Raw genomic sequence first — 25,811 nt, 5'->3', positions numbered from 1 at the left:
TTACTAGAATTGACAGTCAAACAAGCATGTAAGGTTAGTACAAATCATATTCGGTCACTGTATCCCACTCGAAAGATCGTTAATAAGAAGAGCACATCTACCACATTGACCTAATCGCTACATCGCATGCTAAGTATAGTATAAGTAGATATAGAGTTAAGAATACTTATATACATTCACCTTAACAATGTAGTGGTAGGTGACATAGTGAACGCAATATTTTTGTAAGTTGATACAGACAGCCTTTATTTAGTGTCAAACAGCTAGAAAAATCTTCTCAAATTGCAATTAACAGTGCAGAAGTGGACATTGTACATATTCCTTTCTCATAATTAGAATTTACAGTCAAACAAGCATGTAGGGTTAGTACAAATCGTATACGGTCACTGTATCCCACTTGATATATCATTAACAGGAAGAGCGCATCTACTACATTGACCTAATTACCACATCATATTCTAAGTATAGTGTAAGTAGATGTAATGTTAAGTATACTTATATAAATTCACCATGACAATGTAGTCGTAGGTGACATAGTGAATGCAATATTTTGTAAGTTGATTCTGACAGCCTTTATTTAGTGTCACACAGCCGGAAAAAAACCTGCTCGAATTGGCAATTAGGAATGCAGAAGTTGAAATTGTACATGTTCCTTTCTCATAACTAGAGTTTACAGTAAAACAAGCATGTAGGGTGAGTACAACTCGTATGCGGTCACTGTATCCTCTCGATATATCATTAACAAGAAGAGCGCAAGTACTACATTGACCTAATCACTACATCACAAGCTAAGTGTAGTGTAAGTAGATTTTGAGTTTAGAATAATTATATAAATATATATTCATCTAAAAATGTAGTGGTAGGCGACATAGAAAATACATTCTTTTTTTAAGTTAATACAAACAACCTTAATTTAGTGGTACAGTTAGAATTCTCCGCAAAGACCAGTTGTGTGTTTTGATTAACCCCTTCCATGCTCATGACGAGCTCAGCTCGTCATGAAGTAGCCTGGAGCTGTGCTCATGACGAGCTGAGCTCGTCATGACACCAGCAAAATGGCAATTCCCAGCACAGGAGGGGAATTGCCTTAGCAGCCATAGTGTTAAGAACTGCTCACAGCAAAATTAGTCTTTTATCATTTCATATAGAAGGCTACAATGCAAATAAAGAAACTTAAGGCCTTATTTAGAGTTTGGCAGACAGAGCACTGCACCACAAAAGTTGGAGAGTTCACTGTTCGTTCAATTTGTGATACCCCCCACTCAATTTAATCGTCAGGGGTGTCACCATGTTTTTGTAGGCAGGGGCTCCTCTGGCTTAACTGGCGGAATCCTTTGACCAATGGCCTGACTGTCATTTGGCTGTTGTTTAAACTTCCTCCGGCTATCCACATCATTGATTGCAGATGTTGGTACCTATTTGTACCTGCTTGGGTACTCCAGGGAAAGTCTGGTGTTCTTGAAGTGGAAAAAAATAAATGACCCTGACACACTGTGAAAAAACTCCCAGCATTTCAGTGACATTGCTTTCTTGCTTATCAAAATAAATTCCTGCATTGGTTGTTTGCTTTTGAAAAACACAGCTAAACTTTAGTACCTTCAGCAGAGCTGCCATGGCGGTGGCTCCTCTGAAGGCACAGAGATCTCCGCCTGCCTGGTGGAGAGCTCTAAATATGGATGGTCGTGGTCCATTAGGGCAGTGAAATACATTCCCCTGCAGCCCTGGCTGACATAGTACAACCCGCCAATCTCTAAATGAGGGTCTTATGCTTTTCAAAGATTGAGGGTGTTACCACCACTTCTTCATCAGTTTTATACAGTGCGAGAGAGTATGCCTATAGATCCGTCAAAGTAACCTGTTATGGTCACAAGAGATTGTAGCTCTCAAGTAAATGGCAGAGCTAACAAATGTTAGATTATTGGATCGTATATCCATAGCTCCAAAAACGTGACTATTGTCTTTCATTTTTAGCCAGTTCAAAACCCAAGTTCTTGAGGGACGTATGCAATGTTGAGGATAGCGTAGGTGAAATCTGCTGTATGTACTACAACTCATTTGCATGAGCAGACTCAAGACGCAATGAATAGAAGGAAGGGATAACCGGGACCGTTTTATTGCAACGCCCTTGATCTCCAATCGGACAATGGGATGTAAAATATTATCAAGACAGTTCTCGATTTACATTCACAAATCAGAAACTTCCACGTGACATTGTGGTGAAGACGTAATGCAAGAAATCACTCTAACTGTGAAAGCAAACTGGTGTATGGTGCAAAACCTTTTAGTGGGTAAAACGCAATTGTCCGCATTTTAACAAAGGTAAAGCTTAATATACCGTTTATGCTATTCTGCTTGTAATGTGCAGTGTGCATGAATTTACAAGTCAATGTTGTAAGGCCAGCATACAAATTATACCAATAAGTGAAACAATGGATAGTGTACAGAGTTATTTTAATGAATGTATTGTGCAGATTGATAAAGCATAATATGTAGGCGGCAATGCCACAATATCAAAAACATCAAAAACCATAGCAGTTAATAATTTCAAAATCACAGTCACTGGGAAGCTTTTTGTTGATCAAATGAAATGCAATTTGACATTTTTAAGCCACTCTGAATTCAGCTACTCCTGACCTTTTGTAAAAAGCTAAGTAGCAATATAACTCAATGAGAGTATGCTTCATTGCCATCAAATGGGAAGAATGGCCTGAGACCTGAAGAAAATGCCTGAGCTGTCTAGAATGGCAAATGTAGCATGACGTTACAACAGTGCACACAACATAATAACTGAACAGGAGGCCATGAAGGAAAAGAGCAAATCATAACCTGTTCAAATTGGCAATTAGCAATGCAGAAGTGGAAACTGTACGTGTTCCTTTCTCATTACTAGAATTGACAGTCAAACAAGCATGTAAGGTTAGTACAAATAGTGTACGGTCACTGTATTCCACTGGATAGATCATTAAGAAAAAGAGTGCATCTACTACACTGACCTAATCGCTACATCGGGAAACATCACTTACAACGCAACTTTTACCACGCAGTGCATTTACGACGCAACTTTTACAACGCAAACCATTACAACGCATTGCACTGGGGGGGCGCTCTAGGATAGGGAATAGGTTTAATTTACTGTCCAACACCTTCCCTACTATCCACGGGGACTGAAGTTGGAATAGTAAATTAAACTATTCACTATCCAGTGCCCCAAAGCACTATGCGTTGTAATGGTATGCGTTGTAAAAACCGCGTTGTAAAAGCATGCGATGTAAAAGCATGCGTTGTATTGTCATACATCCCGCTACATCACATGCAAAGTATAGTGTAAGTACATGTAGAGGTAAGAATACTTCTAAAAATTCACCTTAACAATGTAGAGGTAGGTGACACAGTGAATGCCATGTGTTTGTAGGTTGATACGAACAGCCTTTATTTAGTGTCACACAGCCGGAAAAAAACCTGCTCAAATTGGCAATTAGCAATGCAGAAGTGGAAATTTTACATGTTCCCTTCTTGTAACTAGACTTTACAATCAAACAAGCATGTAAGGTTAGTACAAATTTTATAGGGTCGCTGTATCCCACTTGATATATTGCATAACCAAAAAGAGTGTATGTACTACAGTGTAGTGTAAGTAGATATAGAGTTTATGAAATGTGCTATACATATATATATATATATATATATATATATATATATATATATATATATATATATATATATATATATATATATATATATATATATATATAGCCATGCTTCAGGAATGGGGGGAGAGTAACTTGGCTGCATCAATGAACTTAGTGTGCATACTAATTAAGTATGCCGCTAGTGACCGAGCCAAATTGTTGGAGAAAATTAAAGCTTTAGAATTGGAAATTGATGCCTGCCAGAACGCTGTGGAAACCAAAAAACTCACAGATAACATGAATGAACAATTGCGGAAGCACGAAGAAAAAATAAAAACCCGCAAGGCTTCTAAGTTTTCTCGTGATGCAGATGATTACCGCTTGGGGAGGATCTTTACTTTTTCCAAAAAATACAACTCGGCTAAAAGGCAGGCATATACAAAAAAGAAGAATGCTTCTGCCTCTAATCCTAACAATACCCTGCCAGCTTGCAGCTCTGGTTTAACAACATCCAACACCATTGATACACACGGAATGTCACATCCAACTGACTCATCGACAACTAGCGCATCCAGCATGGAATCACTATCCTCTGGCTCTACCAATAGCGATCTAAACTTAATTGGACTGGAAACATTAAATCTCCAGCAGGAAATGGATTTTGTAGTGGACGAGAGGCTCCAAACCCTGAGATCATGGCAACACAACCCACAGCCAAACAAAGGAGGAACAAACGCAGGAAAGAACGACGACGCAGGGGGAAGCAACGCCGGGGAACAACTCCAACAAAAGAAAAAGAAAAAACATGGGGGAAACGACGATAAGGAACAATACTATTATCAATCTCTCCGATGTGGTCCTTGATAAAGCGGAAGAGCAACTGCTAGCATTGGGATTAAATTTTTCACCAATCCAACATTATGATTACACCACTACTAGGGTGGATCTCTTCTGCTTTATAAGAAAACTCAAACTGAAAAAACATTTTGCTTTACAAACAGCCAAGGATTTGGATACCCAAGATGACAATACAAGAGAAAATGAAACTATGTCATTAAGGGCATCTGACACTCATGTTTTCCTCGATGCTAATGATCTGCTCAACTCAAATGACGATATAGAACCGAATGTAACGGCCTCCACTCAAGATCGTCTCAGACAGATCCCTATTCCTCCTAAAGGTGCAGGTTTGAGCCCTTTCCACAGCAAATCAAAATTCGTACCCCTGATGCCAAAGGATGCGATCGACATCTTTCACGATTGTGTCACAAATGACATTAAAAAGCTGTACACCCAAACCAACAACAAACGTTGTAAAAAGGAGACATACACCAGGATTGCCTACAACAAATTGATGAAGAAACTTGATGATAACCCTGACATCGTGATTAAGAAGTCTGATAAGGGGGGCAATTTGGTAATTTGGCCTAAAAAAGACTATATCACCGAGGCCAAACGCCAACTTGAAGACCCAGCTTGTTATGCTAAGAGTACCCAAAAGGAATACGATAAAGCGATATCTGACTTGCACAAGTCTTTGAATCAATGGAAGAGAGAAGATCTAATATCACCGGAAGAACACAAATATATGTATGTGAACTTTCCTATCTTACCTTCTCTTTACCTCATTCCGAAAGTGCACAAATCTGTACAACCAATACCAGGTAGGCCGATTGTTTCGGCTATTGGCAGTGCAGGAGAAAAAGCTGGAGAATACATTGATTTTTTCCTGCAAGACTTTGTCAAGCAACTTCCCAGCTTCACTCGAGATACCAGTGACTTTATATCCAAAATATCTACACTTGTATGGGAGAGTGATATGCTACTGATTTCTCTTGACGTTGAATCGCTGTATACCAGCATAGATCATGACAGGGGTTTATCTGCGGTACAATACTACCTTTCCAGCAGACCCATCCAGTACTATGAACACAATAAGGTGATTGTTGGTTTGATAGCATGGTGCCTTCATAATAACTTTTTTTCCTTCGGAAAGGAGATCTATAAACAACTGAGGGGCGTAGCTATGGGGGCCTGCTTCTCTCCCAGCTATGCGTGCTTGCACGTTGGCTGGTGGGAGGAGCAGGTCCTCAGGGTCCGCCACAAGGCGTGGATGGATGGGCATGTAAGGTGCTTTTTAAGATATATCGATGATGTCTTCATCATCTGGAAGGGTAGCAAACAGGAAGCGTTGTTATTTATTGATGATATTAATGACAATTCGCTTAATCTTCATTTCACGGCACACATCAATGAAAATCGCATCCAATTCTTGGATGTGGAGGTGTATGTCTCTAATGGAATTGTAAATACCACCCTCCATAGAAAATAGACTGCTGGCAATGCCACATTGCATGCATCCAGTATGCACCCTAAGCATACAATCTCTGGAATCCCCTATGGGGAAATCCTTAGATTAAAGAGAATCTGCAGTTCTCCCTCTGATTTTGGTGCCTGCTTGGAAGAACTCTTAACCAGATTGAGAGCTAGAGGATATTCCGAGCGGATATTAAATTCAGCAGTTACCAAATCTCTGTCAAGATCTAGGGAGAGCCTCTTTCCTGACTCTACTCTTGGAACCGAACCTCCTCTCACCACCAAACCCCAACTGGAGTGCCCACGTCTGATCACTACTTTCAGTAGGGAAGATAGGAAAATCAGGTCAATTCTTAATAAACACTGGCCGATTATAATGAGCGACCATATACTAAACACCAGGTTGCCCCCTTCTCCTACGTTAACGTTCAGACGAGCTAAAACAATGGGCAACCATCTGGACAAAGCAGCCCCTGAATTAAAAACTAAGGTCCTATGGCTTCGTCCTTTCAGAGGTTTCTTTAAATGCTCCAGTTGTAGAGCTTGTAAGTTCGGAGTCACTACTACCCATTACAGCACCCCGTTCAGCAAAGTTGCCAAAACCATCAATGGCAACTACAACTGTAAGACTGACCATGCTGTATATGTTCTGACGTGCACCTGTGGGCTTAGATACGTTGGCAGCACTAAGCTCCAGGTGCACGCCCGGATTCTGCAGCATCTGAGGGCTATTCTGCATAGTGACCCTACTTACCCAGTTGCCCGTCACTTTAAGCGAGTACACAACAAAGACCTTAATTGTCTGAGCTATTTTGTGATTGGGGCAGTTCCCCAAATGAGACGAGGAGGTGACCGTGAGACCCAGCTCAGAAAAATGGAGTCTAGATACATATTGGAGCTCGATAGCCGTTGGCCCAACGGGCTCAATAATATTGAGGAAATGCATCATTTTCTGTAAATAAATTCTGGTATTGCTGGCTTCTAGTACTATTTTTATCTGTGTCCTAGTTACTCGTTCTTCTAGTTAGGCTCCCTATTAGAAGTTCCTTGCACCTGTCCCATAATCTGTAGTAACAACTGGTGAATCTTACCGTGGTATTCACCTATGGTGACACAATTCCGCACTTTATTTGGCAGTTATCATGCATATAGCATCAGTATATAGATGTTTTCATACATTCCTATTCGCATATCATGTACAATATCTCGATGATGACAATCTTGTGGTAATTTTTAATTGTACAGGGATTTTATCATGTGAATATTTTGTATGGAATTAGGATATTATTTTTGACTTTTGACTTAGGACTGCACAAAGATGAGTGTGTGAGGGTGTGTGTGTGTGTATATATGGAATTACACAGATATCAATACTTGTAAATATTTATGTGAGAGTGGTATAGGGTTGTTGGTGTGTGTGGTGGTATATGTGTATTTATATGTGTGTGTGTGTGTATGGGTGTATATCTATGCACACACATACATATATGGTTGTGTATATAGCTACTGTCATCTGTACTGTTCTAGACAAAACATATTATGCTTTGTAAATTCATTTGGATTAACTGCACGTTGCAATGGGCTGGGTGTGTGGGGTGGTGGGTGAGAGAGTGGGTGCATGTGTGTGTATATATATGAAATAAGGCCTTATTTATACATATTGTTATTATTTTTTAGCTTCTTGTAAAAATGGTTCTTCTTCTTCTATTTTGAATGTTTAATAGAATTCATTACGGAATAGGCTGATTTGGACGAATTCACTTGTATAAACATCGAGATATGATGCTTAAATTGCTGATAACTATTCCAGTGGTAGTTCCATATGTCTCCGCTAACTCTTGCACTTTATCACATCTTTCATCACTTATGCACTTTTCTCAATACGCACTTTACATTTTTGCTGCTACATAACGAGATTGCTTTTTTGCACAGAATGGATATATTTCTCATTCGCATTTTTAACTTGGATGAAATGTGTTGGTATATTAATATAATTAAATATATTTTGATGTATTCGGATAAAATCCTGAATTTAACCAGCTATGATTTTCTGTATACTAGTCTGCAATGGCAACAAAGTATCAGCGACAGTGCGTTTTTACTGTTTATCACTTATCACATGATCATGGTGGGCGTCACCAGGGGGTGGCGTCTATATCACTGCATATACGTATAAAAGAGCATAATGATTGTAAACATGTTGCAGCGTGATCAAGGGCTTTTGGCCCGAAACGCGTCGCTGGTTCTGTTTTAATCAATCAATAAACTTACCATTCTTGCTGACTTTGCTGGTCCGGTCCTCTTCCTTGCTGGCGTGGAGGCGGTGTCTGCGAGCGCAGAGCAAACTGGGGAGGAATCTCTTGTTCATATATATATATATATATATATATATAATATATATATATATATATATATATATATATATATATATATACATACATACATACATATATATATATATATATATATATATATATATATATATATATATATACATGTATATATACATATATATATAACGAAAATCGCCATTCAAAAATTTCCTATCCTTGGAAAGAACAACGAGGAGTGAACCCAAAATCTGGTGCAAAATCCTTAGTGCTTTATTGTGCAAATAATCAGCCATATTATATATATTTTCTTATATATACCCGAACGAAGGCCCTTGGCCGAAACACGTAGGTCTATTTTCTCTAATACAAGTGCACTTTGTTGATTTCTCATAGCATGGCGCTGTCTTCCTGTGCCCTTCCGTACGGTTGATGTGACAGTGAAGGGGTAACGCGATATCCGACTATCATATATATATATATATATATATATATATATATATATATATATGAAAAAGGGAATTCCTCCTCAGCTTGCTCTGCGCTCGCAGACACCGCCTCCACGCCAGCAAAGAACGAGGACCGGACCAACGAAGTCAGCAAGATGGAATTTTATTAAAACAAGAACAGAACCAGCGACGCGTTTCGGGCGGAAAGCCCTTGGTCACGCTGCCACGCTAAGCAATTCCAGCTCCCAACATGCTCCCAGGCAGTGCAGGCAATGAGGGGTGGAATCAGGCCCGTAGTAATTATCATTTAACAAAAGGATGTTGCATTCCAGGATATCGTAGTTGTCATGAATTTATTAACACCACTAATACCAACGCGTTTTGACACAAGGTCTTGATCATGGATGGGTAAGTTCTACATTGATTACTCTTTTATACTGATATCCCATGTTGCCTATAATGAGGCATTATGGGAATTGTAGTTCCTATATACATTATGTACAGATTGCGTAACATAGATCAACTATCAAACTAGTAAAAGAAAATTGACAAAAAAGACGTGTGTGATCCTGTGCGCCTTTTTTCTAAAGCCCCTGGTGAGCCAAATCCAAGGGGCATGAAGTTAATGAAGGATGGGTAGATACTGGGGCCCGATCTGAGGATTTTATTAAGCCCCAGGGATCACCACCTTCCTGGGACACTGAATACTATAAATGTGGGAGTTGCTCGGCCCCCCATCACTCCGGGGACCGCCACTGCACTGAGGCACAATAATTATTTAATTTTATAAACTATGCAGGGGAGGCCCTTCAAACTCCCCCGCAGCCCCAGGGAGCGCCACCTCCAAAGGGCTAAAATAAATAATAATGTTTTAGGGGGCTCTGGCCAAACACACAGCCCCGGGGCCGCCACCTCCCCGGGGCACAAATACAATATCGAAGGGGATCCATTGCGGACCCCCGGCCCTGGGGACCACCACCTCCCAGAGGCTTACTTATCAAGGGAGGGGGGCTATGTGGCCCCGCTCATGGAGCCCTACATGGCCCTAAGGACTGCCACCCCCCACGGCTGGCTCCAGCAATGTTTTGGGGTTCCCACCCTGGGACACTCCATAACAAACACTCTGCTTTCAGCAAGCGAGAGCACAACATTCTCTTGTTTGCTGAAAGCAGAGCATGCGTCTGTTTCCCTGACTACTGGGAAGTAAGCAGTAAAACAGACACAATACTTTGGGATCCATGGAGTTGCATTGTTGCAGCTCCCTGGATCTCAAAACAAAATCGGCGCCCACAGGAGATGGGGAGCTGGCAGAGACAACGGGGGCCTTGAGGCTCCCCCCCATGGTCCCCAACATTCTAAATGTGTATGCACCTGGTGGGCCCGGAGAACCCACACTTAAGGCTGGGCCCAGAGGGCTGAAGTCCATGGAGCCAAAATCGGCCCGGAAGGGGGTTGTGCACCCCCTTCCTTTTTTTAAATACATTTTTTAAAAGGGCAGGGCCTGGAGAGGGTGTCCCCAGGGTCAAGATTGACCCAGGAGGGGGGCCTCTCAGCCCCCCTGTTGGACTTTTTGCCTCCCTCCTATATTTGTTCTGACCTGCTGTTGGCTATGTTATGATTCTGGGCACTTTACCACTGCTGATCAGTACTACAGTGCATATGCTCTCCCTATTGTAAATTGATGTATTAATTAGTGATTCCATGATTGACTATTTGGTTTACTTGTCAGACCCTAGTACAGTGCACTGAGTGTGCCCAGGGCCTTTAATCCAAATGCTGCTAGTGGGCTTGCAGCACTGGTTGTGCCACCCACAGAAGCTGCCTTGTAAAACGTGTCTAAAGTCTGCCATTGCAGAGCCTGCGTGCAGTCTGGAACTGTCATGACTGGGCAAGTGCACCCACTTGCCAGACCCTTAACCTTCCCTTTTCTTCTTATTAGTCACCCCTATGGTAGACCCACGGGCAGGGTGCGTTGTAAGTATAAGGTAGGACAAGCCCTGATGTGGGTGGCATGTCCTAATAGTGAATTACAGCCATTTTCGTTTTTCACTATTGCAAGGCTACCTGTTCTCCATAGGCCAGAATGGGCTGCTAGATTATTACATGTTTATAATCCTAGCAGACTCAGAGAACATGGTAGAAAATCGAGTTTAGTTTGCCTGGACTCCAAATCCTAGATCATAACGACTCCTGCCTCCTCATCCTACTTGATCTCTCCTCAGCATTTGACACCATCAAACATGAGAATCTACTTGAGCTGTTAAACACCAGAATGGGTCTTTCTGGGACTGTTCTCAAGTGGTTCACTTCCTTTCTACATAACCGGTCTCAGAAGTTCAAGATCAACAACGTGTTATCCCCATCTGTGCCTGTAACATTAGGCGTCCCACAAGGATCTTCCCTATCCCCAACTTTGTTCAACCTAGTCATGGAACCACTCACCACCTTGTTACAAGCATCTAATGTACACTTTCACATGTACGCTGATGACACTCAACTCTATCTCAAACTACAATCCCCGGAAGACATCAAACTTCTGAACTCTACGATCAGAAACACCCAATCATGGTTGGCCGATAATCACCTCAAACGAAATGCTCTGAAAACTGAGTTCCTTCTGATCTCACCTCCTGCGAAAATCTCCACCACCCAAACTTGGCTCAAGCACCTAACTGCACTCAATGTCCAACCCACTATCGTAGACTCCGCGAAATCCTTAGGCATCCCACTTGACGCCAATCTCAACATGCAGCAGCATATCAGCAAAGCAACTAAGGGAGATAATTTCCAAATCAACACTTCGAGGAAACTTAAACCCTTCCTCCCAGCTAAGGACTTCCAAACTGCAGTACAAGCCCTAGTCATCCCACGCATAGACTACGGAATCGTCGCTCTCTGCGTCTCCCCCTATCAACAACCGCCCCCCTAAGAGCCTCCTTGAACGCTGCAGCGAGACTTATCACTGGATCAAAAAAACATTCGCATATTTCCCCTGACTTAAAATCCCTGAACTGGCTGCCTTTTGAAGCCAGGATACAGCTGAAAATTGCTTGTATGACTCACATGGCTGTACACCACAAGTCACCCAACTACCTCACTCAAAAGCTGACTCTATCAGGGGGCTCGAAATCCACTAGAAGCACAAAAAATCTCCTCCTGAAACCGCAAAGATTCCGGAAGGAAAAAACATATAAACGCTCCTTCTCTGGAATGGCACCCAGGATCTGGAATGCATTCCCTCCCGAAACCAGGCTTATCTCCTCCACTGCATTTTTTAAGAAAGAAGTAAAAGCCATCCTTATGGCTAAATTCACTTGAACCCTTTTTTTTGGATGTATCGAAGACATTGCACCGACTTTGTATTATTTGTTTATCTGATTGTCTAATTGTACTATTTGTTTATCTGATTGCTATCCTATTTTGCTACTCACTTACTACCTACTACTATTTTGTACCCAAAAGTTTGTTTAATCACTCTCTTGTTTCCCTTACCCCTTGTTTCTGTAAAGCGCTCTGATATCTGCAAAGATCGTGTTTGCGCTATATAAAACTTTGAAAATAAATAAAATAAAAATCTTTCAGTAAAGTTTATTTTAATATTCTGTGTTTGCAAATACCAATTTTAGAAAGTAGGTATTTGCTTGCCTAACCATTTAAGTCTGCCTTTGCGAGGTTGTGTATTCCTTGTCTGGAGTTTGAGTGACAGGGCTGGGAGATTCTAGGAGACAGAATGAGTCAGCCCAGTGGTGAATAGTGAGATCTGCATCTAGATGGGAGGGACGAGTTGCACCTGGGACCTGAATAGGACTGCACCCGCCCCCCACAGTGCTGGCTCCACCCTCTGTGGTGCGTCTGATATCTTTGCCCTGCACACTGAAAGAAGAGAAGGAAGACTATCAACAAAGTGCTCTAGGACTGTACTTGCCTTCCACAATGCTGGCTTCACCTCCTGTGGGGCGTCTGATGTGCCTGCCTGCACTGTGAAAGGAAAGGAGAAGTCTGGTAAACTGAGTGCTTCAGAACTGGTTTTGACTGAACACAGGCCCCTCTCCCCTCAGAGAACAAAGGATTTTGGGGTATAAGTATTTAGATCACTTCTGGAAGTACAAGACAAAACCTCTGCGGAGGAGAAGGAACCTGAAGAAACTGAGGAGAGACTATTCCCAAGCTGAAGTGCTGCTTGGGGGATTGGCCTGCAGTGGTTGCCTGGCTGCCAAAGAGAGGAGAAAGAACTTTGTGGACTTTTCTTTCAACTTGTGCAAAGATCTCCAAGGGCTTGGAATAGAGCATGCCCCCTGACCGAAGTCCCAGGACCAGTGGACTTCACCAGCCGTTGTGAATTGCTGCTGGAAACAAGTGGCTACAGAGGCAGGGAGCTGTGACCGACTCTCACGACCGGCCCGGTGTCCTGTAGGCACCGCACCAAGCAACGTCCGCCTCGAACAATGCAAGCTCTGCACTCACCGACTCCGTCTCGACGCCATCAACAAGCCGTACCCTGCACCGTGACTGGAAGGACACTGCGACATGCAACGCTTCGCTACACCGAATCGAACTGGTCTGACCGACGCAGTCACTGCTGCTGATTTCGAGTCCTGTGACCGCAACGGAGTTGGGCACCGCCTCGCATGCTTTGCGACGCACTGACTGACTCGCACCGCTGTCCGGACTGATCGACGCCAGCTCCCAAACACCGGCTCGTTTGCCGCACCGTAACGCTGGAAGCACCGCAACGAGCAACATCCGCCTCTAACAACGTAAGCTCTGAGCTCACCGACTCCGTCATCGCGACTGGAAGGACACCGTGACCTGCAACGCTTTATTTTTCTACACTGCGACGAACCCCGGAAACGACTCGCACATCCGTGCCGGCAGCCTCAAGGAAAAGGTACTGTGACTGAGTCTGTCGACATTTGAGCAGGCCCGGACCGCCGCGGCCTGCTGGATTTGTTAGACTCTGTGTTCTTTTCAGCAACGCTGTAGCCGGACAAGGCTACCGACTCGCACAGAACCTTGAATTAAGCCTTTTTAACCTAAACTCTTGAAACTTAATAGTACTGTGGATTCTTTTTTTGTCATTTATTGGTCTTATGATAACTCTATGTAAGGTATACTTATTTTTTATATAAAACCTGTGTGGTGTCCATTTGTAGTGTTGTCACTCGGTTACTGTATATGGTCACAACTGCTTAACTTACATCACCTCTGAAATAAGCCTTGACTGCTCGCGCCACGCCGCCTAGAGGGTGAGCAGGGGTTAGTTTGAGAGAGTAATTCCCTTGCCCTGACTAGAGGAGAGGGTCCCTGCTTGTCACAAGTACCTATCTGTGCCAACCAGAGACCCCCAATTCTAATACCCCCTAACTTTAAATAAAAAAAGAATTTCAAAAACGAAAGGTCGGGCCCCGGTGGATGGGGTCCCTGGGGCCGCAATTGGCCCGGAAGGGGGGCCTTGTGGCCCCCTTCCTTTTTATATCTAATTTTTTTATAAAGGGGAAGGCCCCTGGGATGAGGTCCCCGGGGCCCAAAAACAGTTCAGGAAAGGGGCACCACGTGGCCCCCCTTCCTAAAAAATAGATTATGATACATTTTTTTAAAAAGCCAACAACTAGCCAGAGGCCTCACCCCCTTTCTTCACCACTCTGCACACGCCTCCTGCGTTCTGCTGGTTTGGGGATATAGTCCCTTTACTGCTGAGGGTACTTAGGTGCCAACAAGACCTCCTGTTATGTCCAGTAAGTCCCACACAGTGGGATTGCTGAGAGGTGGTCGGATGCCATGCACCATTTCTCCACCACTCTGAAAATGTGCCTCTCAGCACAGTGCTGGTGGGGAACTGAGGTCATCTTCCCCCCTGGGGGCCTAAGGACTAAAGTCGACTTCTTCCTCCAAGCAACAGTGCACCAGGGGGGCGCGTTGCAGAATGGTGGAGAATGAGGGGCCTGTGCTCTTATGACCTCTCAGCAATCCAGTTGTGGGGGCCAATGGGGGCCAATGACCCCTCCTGTTACCTCCAGTAAGTCTCACACAGTGGGATTGCAAAGAGGTCTTTGGACACCATTCCCCCTTTCTCCACCACTCTGCAAACGCACTCCTGGCACAATATTGGTTCAGGCATGGTCCACTTTACACCTGAGAATCCTTGGGGGCCAATAATCCTTTCTGGTACCTCCTGTAAGTCCTCTTCCCCCCCCCCCCTCCCCCACCCCCCAACCCAGAAAAAGCTTCCCCTTCTTTCCATTGTGATCACTGCCTTTGTGGCATTTTGTCAACTACAATATTTAGAGGTGAGATGGTGCTGCAAAATTGTACATTTGTGAAAGCACTTTAAAATAGAGTGCATGGTTTAAAAGTCTTCAGCATTATTAAATCTAAAACAAAACACAATATTAAACGATCTTCTCTGCAGAAATGTGTATATTGTCCTGTGTGTATGCTCTTCCTTAAAATGTGTTTAGGATAGACTTCTGTAAGTGTCAATGGCAGCCATTAACTAGCTACCGAGGTTCCCGTCTTAGAAATTGTCCAAAACAGAGACCATGTTGCTGACCCAGAATATAATATTGTTTGACAAAATATTGTGTTTTAAATTGCAGATACTGTGTACCTGCACTTCTTTAACTCCCAGAACTGCTATAGTACACTTAATGTGAGAGTCCTGGAACTTTTCGAGAGCAAACGGGTAGTTTGGATAGTAAGTACCAGGACTTTTCTATTTCCAGTCAATGCACTGAGGGATGTTGAGCGAACCCCGTGCTTACGTCTTGAGAAAGGTTTGCTGCTTAAAAACAAGGTTCACGTTAACGTGGCGAGGCCAGATACTTAGCACTCGGGTGTGCACGCACGCTCGCAAGTGATACGTCTGTGAAAGAACCGCGGCTGCAAGAATGCATCAATACAGTCCTCGCGCCCTTCTTTATGCAGCGCCGGCTTCTAGTAACGGGAGCTGGCGGCAAACAGACCCCATTTAGCAGGCGGCCGTCCTGACGCAGCACTTCTAGCAGAAGCGCTCGGCAGCGTGTGGAGAACAGCACTCCGCCTTTACGCATCACCTGACACACCACAGCAGCCTTTCATTGAACATGTGTCCCGGACTGGAGGTGAGGCACCAAAGGGGCGCGCGCCCTACTCTACCGCCTGCCACAAGGCGGGAAACCGACGCCACCCAAAGATGCGCGCCTCCACAATGGGTCTAAACCACTGTGTCCAATGCCATGAATAAACCATATGTAGCTGCTCCTCCAGTGCATTGGTAGTTACCAACCGTTTCTTATTCAATCAGTGTACACCCGTGGGAAAAATATAGCGCCAACTTGACCCGAAGGTATCAGGTCCTTTACCAGTTGTGTTACATAAGGGCACTTCATCGAGGAGAATCACAGGATGTAGAGCATCGTTGCTGAGACTCGAACCCAGATTTTAGGACGCCAGCCCTAGCCGTTTGGCCACATCCTCTATCGTTCCTCTGTAGACTCTACTAGGCATTGATTCCGGCTGCTTTGTAGTATTGCGTAATGGTATCCCTAAACGGCACAATGTGGGCATACTTTTCCTAACATACAATGTGCTGCGGTACTTCATAAAGGGTATGTAGCTAATGTAGCCGTATATTAATGCGTGCAACCAGCTCACTTCACATTGTGGCGTGTTCGCCCTTTCTGTTGAAGTGAATACGTGTAGTGGGCGTTGTTACAACAGAATGGGTTTTGGGAAAGCTGTGCTTTCGAGGTGTGAGTTGCCAAATGACTATGCTGGGGAGCCACAGTCCACTCTAGTCCCTGTAGCAGACTTCTTGTAGCCCACTCAGACCCATTCCGCGGGAGCGTCACTCAAGGACGCAGCCGCCTGAAGCCTACTTGTAGGGCACTCGCAGCCTTGGGCGATGGATGGTTCTCAACTTTCGCGGGTCTATGGAAGAGAAAACGTGTTTATTCCCCAATGCACGAGGGCACGTCCTCGAATCTGACGTGGGAAGGCTCGACTAATAAGTCGTGCGTTTCACCGCCATGACTGCTCTCTCACGCCATTAAGCGTGATAAAGTGAACATTGTTTGCTGCCACAGTCAAAGAGAAAAGACGCAGTTTAAAATGAGGCAATACGTTTGCGCTGGGTCTTGCCATCACATGTTTGTCAGTGTTTTTCATTGAAACCAATAAATGCAGAGGAAATTGGTGAGCATGAAGTAATCCACCATCAATGTTGAGTTTCTCTCGACGGGACCCCTGGCAGGTAACATAGCGTAGGCCATGACAGGGTGAGTTGACTGGCACGTTAATGCATATATAAGGTAAAACCGACTTCAGCAAAACATTCGCAAAAACATAATGACACTGTGATGAAGTTACTACCTGGGACGGAAAACCTGTGGACTATATGCAGCAAGGTAGCTCGTCCCATGTCTCTTTATAACTGGACCTCTTGTCGCTTAATATTTATAAAAACAAAGCGACTTGTCAAAGTGTGTGTTCCAGTTGCGTGCTTCAGAAATTTGTTCGGGGAGAAACTGGTCAATCGATTCAGCTTTATAATTAAAATTCCAAACCCAATTCCCAGCGGGATGAATTTTGATTCAAGTCACAGTGAAGCGAGTCTTCCCTCAGTAGTGTACCACTGCTCCCCTCACCATCAGCACTGCCCTGCTACCCTCTGATCTCCTCAGCAAGCTGAGTTCGCCAGACCCCGGGACTGTGTGGGGCAGGCTACACTGAGGTGAAGGCAGAGCCCTGATTGACAATCTCCATCTCTGCTGAATTATGCCGGAATTTGTATAGCGCTTCATACCCCTCAAAAAGCCGCGAAGCGCTCTCATAACAGAAACGGAGTGATGGAGAAATGAGGAGTGTCAATCAGCATATTGAAATGTATCTGAATCGACTCTATATTGATTGCTTTTGAACGCTTCTCAGATGCACTGGGATTTCCAATAAGCGTGTCTCACACGGGCCGCTCTGCAGCAGCTGAAAGTGCCATGTGTAGTAACAGCGTGACACAACGCGCTGTGACAATGCATGCTGGTGTCTTTTAATCACGCTACAACAACTGTCTCCCTGGGCAGACGCGCGAGCAGCGGTGGAATCCAAGACCCGGAAATGGAGCGCTCCACTGCCGAGCTTCCCTCAGTGCTGTACCACCAAGCAAGCACCCGTCATCTCAATACCGGAATAGCATCGATTTGCCACTTTGATATGACAGCCAGCGTGGCTCCGAACATGAATGCCACCAAGCAAGGGAGAAGTGGCTCGCGAACCCGAGATATGTGCAGTGCAACGCACACGATTTGGAACAAACGGTGAGATGCTCAGATAATGGTATTTCGCATTTAACCGAATAATGGAAAACGGAATTAAAATGGTATTTATTTGACGTGCCTTCTCTTACGGTAAAGACTCAGAGGATAATGTATATATGTCATAGAAACAGAAACCACAACTCTAACAAGTTATTTATGGCGCTGCAGCCTCGTGGCCGTAAATGCAACTGACAGTGCCCCAACCCCTCATGTCTGTTAACTCATGAGTTCGCTAAGCTTCACTCTGTATTGCTGTAAATTGATACTTGTATAGCGCACTACTCACCCGCAAGGGTCTCAAGGCGCTTGTACGAATAACGCTGTGGAACCCGTCCTGGCTTTCCCTGTGAGGCGTCCACTCCTGGGCACCCCCAGGGTGTTAAGGTGAAAGGCGACAATAGGCTGGCCATCATGTTTAATGTACACATATGTATGTGGTCCGTTATGTTGCCTAATGCCTAGACAAGGCTGTGATTTTCTACTTATAAAACGCACATCTGTGCATTCTGTTTTACAGCAGTGCAAGAAACGCCACAGGAAACCGGGGGCACGGAGGCAGCCGGTACATGCACACCCCACATTGTGCAGGTCAGGTCTTACCTGAGATTTCCTGGAAGGGCACGCTGGCCAGGTTGAAGCCCTTAGCGCTGTACGCCTGCCTGACCTCGGCGCAGCTGCGGGGCTTCACCTCAGCCCCGTCCGACAGCGGCGGCAGCGCAGTCCACAGCAGCAGCAGGACCCCGGTCCAAGCCATGCTGAATCCAAGTTTAGAAATCCAAAATCAAGCCTTCCCGTTGCCAGAGCACTTTTCCCGAACACCCTTATGTCTCCTCAGACAAAACAGCCCAAATCACTCCACTGACAGAGCCATAGCCCCGGGTGCATGCGGTGAGTAGCGCGAGCCCTCACACGATCCACACGTCTAACTGCCCAGTCAAACTTTTGTACCAAATGTGAGACTGGAAGCTACCCCGGTGAGAGGACTTCTCGGTCCCCACCTCCTGTTCCGCCTCCTCTTCCTTTCCTGAGGAATCCGCGCTCTGTGATGCGCTCCTTGGTTCACAGGCACTGACTGCTGTGGCAAGCTGGCTCCGTCTGAGGTTGCGAGCGGTCACTGTCAGCCCCTGGGGATGCGCTGTGGATGTGTGGGGAGATTGTGCACAGGGCAGGACCAGGGGGCACTTTTGCTTCACATGCGGCTGCACCGAACCGGCAGGAGCTTTCGGCAATGGGATGCGAGAATTCCTGGCGGCAGACACAGCGAGAGACTGAGAGAGCGACAGAGAAGCGCGTTAAACATTGCACTGGCTGGGTCCAGAGACCGTACCGAGGAAAACCTGGGACGGAGTCTCACGCTATCAAGCATACACGAAGGAAGCGATGTAAAAACGATCTGGAAAAAACATGAATGAAAACTCACATACAGCAGAGAGCAGGGGCGATGGAATGCATACCAACTGGAAACGTAAATAAGCAATTAAAGCTTTGTGTGTATGTCATCTACTGGAACATACTACCAGGAACTCTGCTTCTGAAGACGAATGTTTTTATTTTGCTCTGATTTATCTCGTTCACCTGAGCAGGGAGCCAGTTGTTTATGTAGCACTTTATCATTTAAGTTTCAAAACTCTGTAGCATATGATATGATTGATCAACTCAACTGTACTTATTTTATCGATTTCAGAACGATAAGAAATTGTGTAAACCTGCAGGTGCTTGACCCACTGTGGTTCAGGGAACAGAAGCTAGGACCACGTGGAAGGTTCAAGAAGCAGCAGACGTTGTATATAGCATTTCCTACCTGCAAACTCATGTTAAAGTTGACAGAGGTTAAAGGCAGCATGTAGTAGTTCAGAGCGGGATGGCGATGGTCAGAACCCCTGTCCAGCCCAGAGGTAGCAGAAAACATAAAATGGACTCTCCCTTTCCCCGTCCTGTGCTTTCCCCTCATTCTCCCTTTATTGTCCTCTAGAAGGTTCTGGGAACCCTGAAGATCATTTATATTGTTGGTATGAGGCAGAGAGAGTTGGCAGTTGCTGGAGGGTTGAAGAGGAGAGATTTGGAGTCATTGCATTTAACATAACTGAAGTTAACCATCCTATTCAACTAAAGGACCTCCTCCTAAACCAGCATCTCAACTAGCGGGTCATCTACCATTCAACTCGACAGGCTGTCAAGTTGACCTTCCTTTTTATTCTTCCTCCCTCCTGCTCAACCACTGATTTTATATGACGCAACTCAGCTGCTCTGTCTATACTTGTTATCTTTGATGTGAACATTTACTGCTGTAAAGCGCTCTGATACCTTTGGGTCTAGCTAGCGCTATATAAAATTCTTCAATAAATAAATAAATACTGATCTGGAACTTACTTACTAACGTTTGTCTTCATTACTTCACTGGCGACTAGGATGGGATGCTATGCAGGGACATCTCTGTGCCTCAACCCCTGAAGTTATGTTCTCATGCCTTGCTGTTGGAAAAGCACTTTATCCTCCAGTGGTGATCTGCATTTGTAGTGGAAAAGGTAGATCCCGAGACATGTAGACATCCTAACCAGCATCCTATGAGGTTTGTTTATATCAGTTTTACCATATGGCTACAAGTGATGTCCTCACCACGTGTGAGTGAAAAATCTGGTATTGGTACATGTCGTGCTCCTGTCAGGCGGAGGTTCTGGTTTCACAATCAGGCCTCCTATGTGCTGCAGCACTTCTCAGAACTCCTACATATAAGAAGAACAGTGTTCCTGCCATCTATGCCTCCTCTTGTTGGGAGTCTTCAAGTAGGTGTCTTCCACTCTGGTACAGGCATCCTCATATCACGCAAAGCCTCGGCACACACAGATAGTGAAGTGAATTTCCTATGGAGTCGTGCTACACTTCTGGTCAGCTCTGCAAACATTGTGGCTGTGATGCTTCTGTTCATGCTGTGGAAGTTGACACTTATCAGAGACCTTACAAAGGTTGGAGGGTCTCCAACACACCTAAGGAGTGGAATTCTGACCATCATAGATCATAGCGAGGTGGGCTTAAAGTTCTTGTCACACTGCAAAATTCCTGCCAGCATTGACTCAGTTAAAGATAGTGTGACCCTACTGAGTCACCAACCACTTTACAACCTTGGGACGAAAACTTGGGTCAGTTAGGGAAAAAACATCAGATAAGGTGAGGTGACAAGCAAAGATGTCAATTTGCCAAGCCTCCTAGCCAAGGTGACGGCCAACTGGAATGCCACTTTAGCCAAAAATCATGCCAAAGAGGTCTGTTCTTAAAGCTCAAGAGGGGCACCCTGAAGACCTTCCATTCTACTGATAAGTCCGAGGGGGGAACCGAACAAGAAACCACTGGCTTTCTCAACTGAACACTCTTCAGCAGTTTCATGGCCAAAGGAATAACTACTGACAAATCACCCCCACTTCCTCTACAGAATCGAATAGCTACCCAATGGGACTCTAAGGTAGAAGGTGCCAGGCCCTTTGGCCCATCCCTTAAAAAATATAAAACATGAAGTGGAACCTCCATAACTAGGTCTCTAAATTTAGTGGTACACCAGACACAAAAATTCCACCAGGCATTAGCATATGTAGAGTGGATTTTTTCTGTGAACTATCCAGCTTCTGCAACTCAAGCCTATCAACTTCCAGCCTATCAACCTCAACTTGGCGAGCTGCTGGAGACTGAGTATCGGGAACCGGAGAGGGCTGGGAGAGCAAAGAAAGTGTAGAGGAGGTTCCACTGCCAGGAGACCACAGTCTCCTGGGACAGAAAGGGACTACCATAATCACTATGATTCCCTCTCTCTGAATCCTCCGAAGCACCTTCAGGAGTAGGTGAAACAGGCAAGGCATACAGTAGTTCCTGGGTGCCAAGGGACAGCCTGCACATCAATCCTCCAGACACCTTGGCCTGACCTCTCTGAGCAAAACCGAAGTACCAGGGCGTTCTCCGGAGAGGCAAAGTGTTCTAGAAGAGGAACTCCCAGGAGAAATGTTACTTGTTGGAAGGCCTGAACACTGAGATGACAGTCCACTTATGAAGACATATTCCAGCTGAGGCTATCCACCTGCAGGTTGACTACCTTGGCAAATACATTGCCCGGATCGAGAACAAATGAACCTCTGCCCAAGCACATGTAAAAGTGTTACTTTAAATCGAGTTGGAAAGGCGCCTTCTAGGTGATTCTCATCACAAATACTGCTGTTAAGTGTGCTGGAGAATCAAGCTGGGTACATGCAGTGCTCTCTCAGAGAGTAAGATGTCCATATGAAAAAATTGGGTTTTTTGAGCCAGAAACAAGAGCACTGGTATCAGAGTCACCGCAAGCTTGACAATTTTAAGGAGTAAGGGCCACAACAGCAAGAAGGATAAAGGGGTGAAGAACTATAGTCATGCCAATTGAGGTTCTTGTGATTTGACAAAGTGCCATTAATGTTTCTGAAGAAGAAGAGACCAGATTTCAACTTAAGAAAACAGATGATTCAACACCAGAACAAACAGATGATCAGGGTGAAGGTACAAGTACTGGATGAAGAAGAGTCACCCGCAATGTTGACTGGCTACAAAATTATGGTCACATTAATTTGAGATCAAGTGTGTCAGTTGATGACATACCACTGAATATTTCTGAAAAGACAGCGTCAAGCAGTGTAAGTGACACAGAAGAAGATCAACAGACAATAAGAAGATCAAAGAGAGCAAGAGTGCCCTGTCTAAGGTATTCAGCACCTGACGGGACATACTACATGAATTAAGTGCTGAATGTATCAGTGGAGGATTTCATTGACCTGAGATCAGAAATGTTTGAGCCCCTGTGATGTCACACTAAGAGTAAATTAGGAAAAAGTTGTTGGAAAAGATTTCTGAAGAGAAATATATGTTTTCAAGACATTATTAAATACATGAGTACAAAAGACTGAAGTACTTTTTTTTGTTTTAATAGAATTAAGAAGATTCCCTCGACCCAAGGCTGCTATAGAAGAGTAAGGATGCCACATTTATGAGATTACGGAGTAGGGTTAGAGATTACTGTAAACAAAGTTGAAAGAACTAACTTCACAAAGAAAAACATAAGAAGCTGCCTTAAGAAACATTTGAACTGAACTGTTGAATTATTGCTGCTATATTTTTGTTTAATGATCTGACTACAGACAAATGTGCTTGCTAGATACAAGATCATTATTGGTATTACATTTTTAGTACTAGTGTTAGGGATTTATTCCACACCAGAGTGAGAAAAGCCTATGTCTACACATGAAACAGTATAGCGTCAAACAGTGAGAGGTACCCCTTAAATTATCAAGGGAAATGAGGTACAAATACCGAACAAAAAATGTAATCCCCTTGATCCAATAATCATATAAGCAAATTATACAATACAAAATATTAGTAGCTTCACAACTTTAGTATATAAAAAATCCTTTTATTAAAAAAAATCGTTATTCTGACAATTATCATAAAATCCACAGATACATTAATTATATCCCAGTACAGTTTATTCAATCATCTATAAACAACATAATAATCCCATAAAAATAGTTACTAACACATAACAATTATGACCTGCGTAATTGACACAAGCAGAGAGGTTGTACGACACAAAGCTTGTCCAATACTTGTGTACATCCAATTATCTATATTAACACTGTGCTTTATAAATTGATTCAATCGGTATTTCAGCAAAAGTGCCAATCTTCTGGATTGTACTCTTGTTTGCGTCGACGCGTTTCGATGGCTATAGCTTGTCACACCATCTTTCTCAAGACAATCGATAATTCTGTCAACATAGGGATTATTATTCTTTCTCCCTATAATAAATATACATAAAATGTATAAATATGCCAATCAATACAGCCTAATCCTGATCATTCTAACACATATAAGCTGTTAACATTATTTCTGAATCATTCATTTAGAAAGGGAATGAAGCAACAGAGATTGTTAGCTATATACAAAACTTTCCGACCGCCTACTTCCCTGTTAACATCATTTTTATATCATTCATTAGAAAAGAAAAAAGAGGCAGCAGAGATTCTTAGACATATACAAAGCTTTACGATCTCCCCCTTTCCACTGTGAGGGTGTTACCCACTCTTATTACGGGTTGTTTGTTCCATACTGGATCTTACATGTGAAGAATCCCACCCTTTTTATATCTATGAGTTGCGTTTATTATATCACTACTCTGAAAAAAATACCTTATCTTTTCTGGATAATTTTATCCACTCCTCGTCCTTGCTTCGGGATATTGTCGCGGAACCCCACTAGACGAAGGCGGAAACTTTGCTGATTTGAAAGGTGAGGAGTAGTAGGTAGGGAAGGGCGTAGTTTGACCATAGGCTGCGACCCATTTCGGATCGGCGGTAGGGAACACGGGCTAAAACTAGTCTCTGTTTCTTTTTCCTGTGTTTACAACAAGGATACTGCTAAAGAAAGAAACGCTCAAATTACGAGTTTGTAATACGACCAGGAGTATTTATGTGAGAAACCGGTGGAGATCACCGTGCGACGAATACACAGCAGTTCGGAGGTAATAACTAATGATACTCAACACAATAATATGTAAGTTGAGCGAGATCAAAAAGTAGCAGAGCTTTGTTCATAGATTATCCATTCTTTACAGAGCAGTGCCAGTTAACCAAAGAACGGCAACGCCTAAGATAACATTTTTAGATTTTTTGTGTTCAATTAAGAATGGGACTCTGACGAAAATAACTAAGGCAATAATGTGAGAACAAAAAGAGGACCACCAGATAGAAGGGGTCGGTAAACTTCAAACATATACAGGTCACGGGGGTAGATAGTAATTTATGGATGTAAAGGGCCCCTGGTAAAACATCCATGCCTGTTATTTAGACATGAACAAGAGATCCCTGAGTTCCAAAAAATATCCTGAAGCAAGGACGAGGAGTGGATAACATTATCCAGAAAAGATAAGGTATTTTTTTCAGAGTAGTGATATAATAAACGCAACTCATAGATAAAAGAAGGGTGGGATTCTTCACATGTATGATCAAGTATGGAACAAACAACCCGTAATAAGAGTGGGTAACACCCTCACAGTGGAAAGGGGGAGATCGTAAAGCTTTGTATATGGCTAAGAATCTCTGCTGCCTTATTTTTCTTTTCCAATGAATGATATAAAAATGAGGTTAACAGGGAAGTGGGCGGTCGTAAAGTTTTGTATATGGCTAACAATCTCTGTTGCTTCATTCCCTTTCTTAATGAATGATTCAGAAATAATGTTAACAGTTTATATGTGTTAGAATGATCAGGATTAGGCTGTATTGATTTGCATATTCATACATTTTATGCATATTTATATAATGGAGAAAGAATAATAATCCCTATGTTGACAGAATTATCGATTGTCTTGAGAAAGATAGTGTGACAAGCTATAGCCATCGAAATGCGTCGAAGCAAACAAGAGTACAATCCAGAAGATTGGCACTTTTGCTGAAATACCGATTGAATCAATATATAAAGCACAGTGTTAATATAGATAATTGGATGTACACAAGTATTGGACAAGCTTTATGTCGTACAACCCCTCTGTCTGTCTCAATTATGCAGGCCATAATTGTTATGTGTTAGTAACTATTTTTATGGGATTATTATGTTGTTTTTAGATGATTGAATTAACTGTATTTTGATATAATTAATGTATCTGTGGATTTTATGATAATTATCAGAATAACAATTTTTTTTAATAAAAGGGTTTTTTATATACTAAAGTTGTGAAGATACTAATATTTTGCATTGTATAATTTGCTTATATGATTATTGGGTCATGGGGATTAC

At 43.4% G+C, this 25,811-nt stretch overlaps 1 protein-coding gene across 2 annotated transcripts in view; it reads right to left on the bottom strand.

Moving 5' to 3' along the window:
- The window catches only part of GPC6 (glypican 6), a 3,590,060-nt gene extending 3,571,174 nt beyond the window's left edge, over positions 1-18,886 (bottom strand). For both annotated transcript variants that reach the window (XM_086934794.1, XM_086934795.1), the window contains exon 1: positions 18,615-18,886. In XM_086934794.1, coding sequence (XP_086790920.1) covers positions 18,615-18,768 — 154 coding nt within the window. In that variant the 5' untranslated portion in view covers positions 18,769-18,886. The remainder of the gene's footprint in view (positions 1-18,614) is intronic.
- Between the last annotated feature and the right edge of the window lie 6,925 nt (positions 18,887-25,811).

This window comes from Lissotriton vulgaris, chromosome 8, assembly GCF_964263255.1.
Source record: "Lissotriton vulgaris chromosome 8, aLisVul1.2, whole genome shotgun sequence".
Taxonomy (NCBI): Eukaryota; Metazoa; Chordata; class Amphibia; order Caudata; family Salamandridae; genus Lissotriton; species Lissotriton vulgaris.
This window is presented reverse-complemented; position numbering and strand designations above follow the sequence as displayed.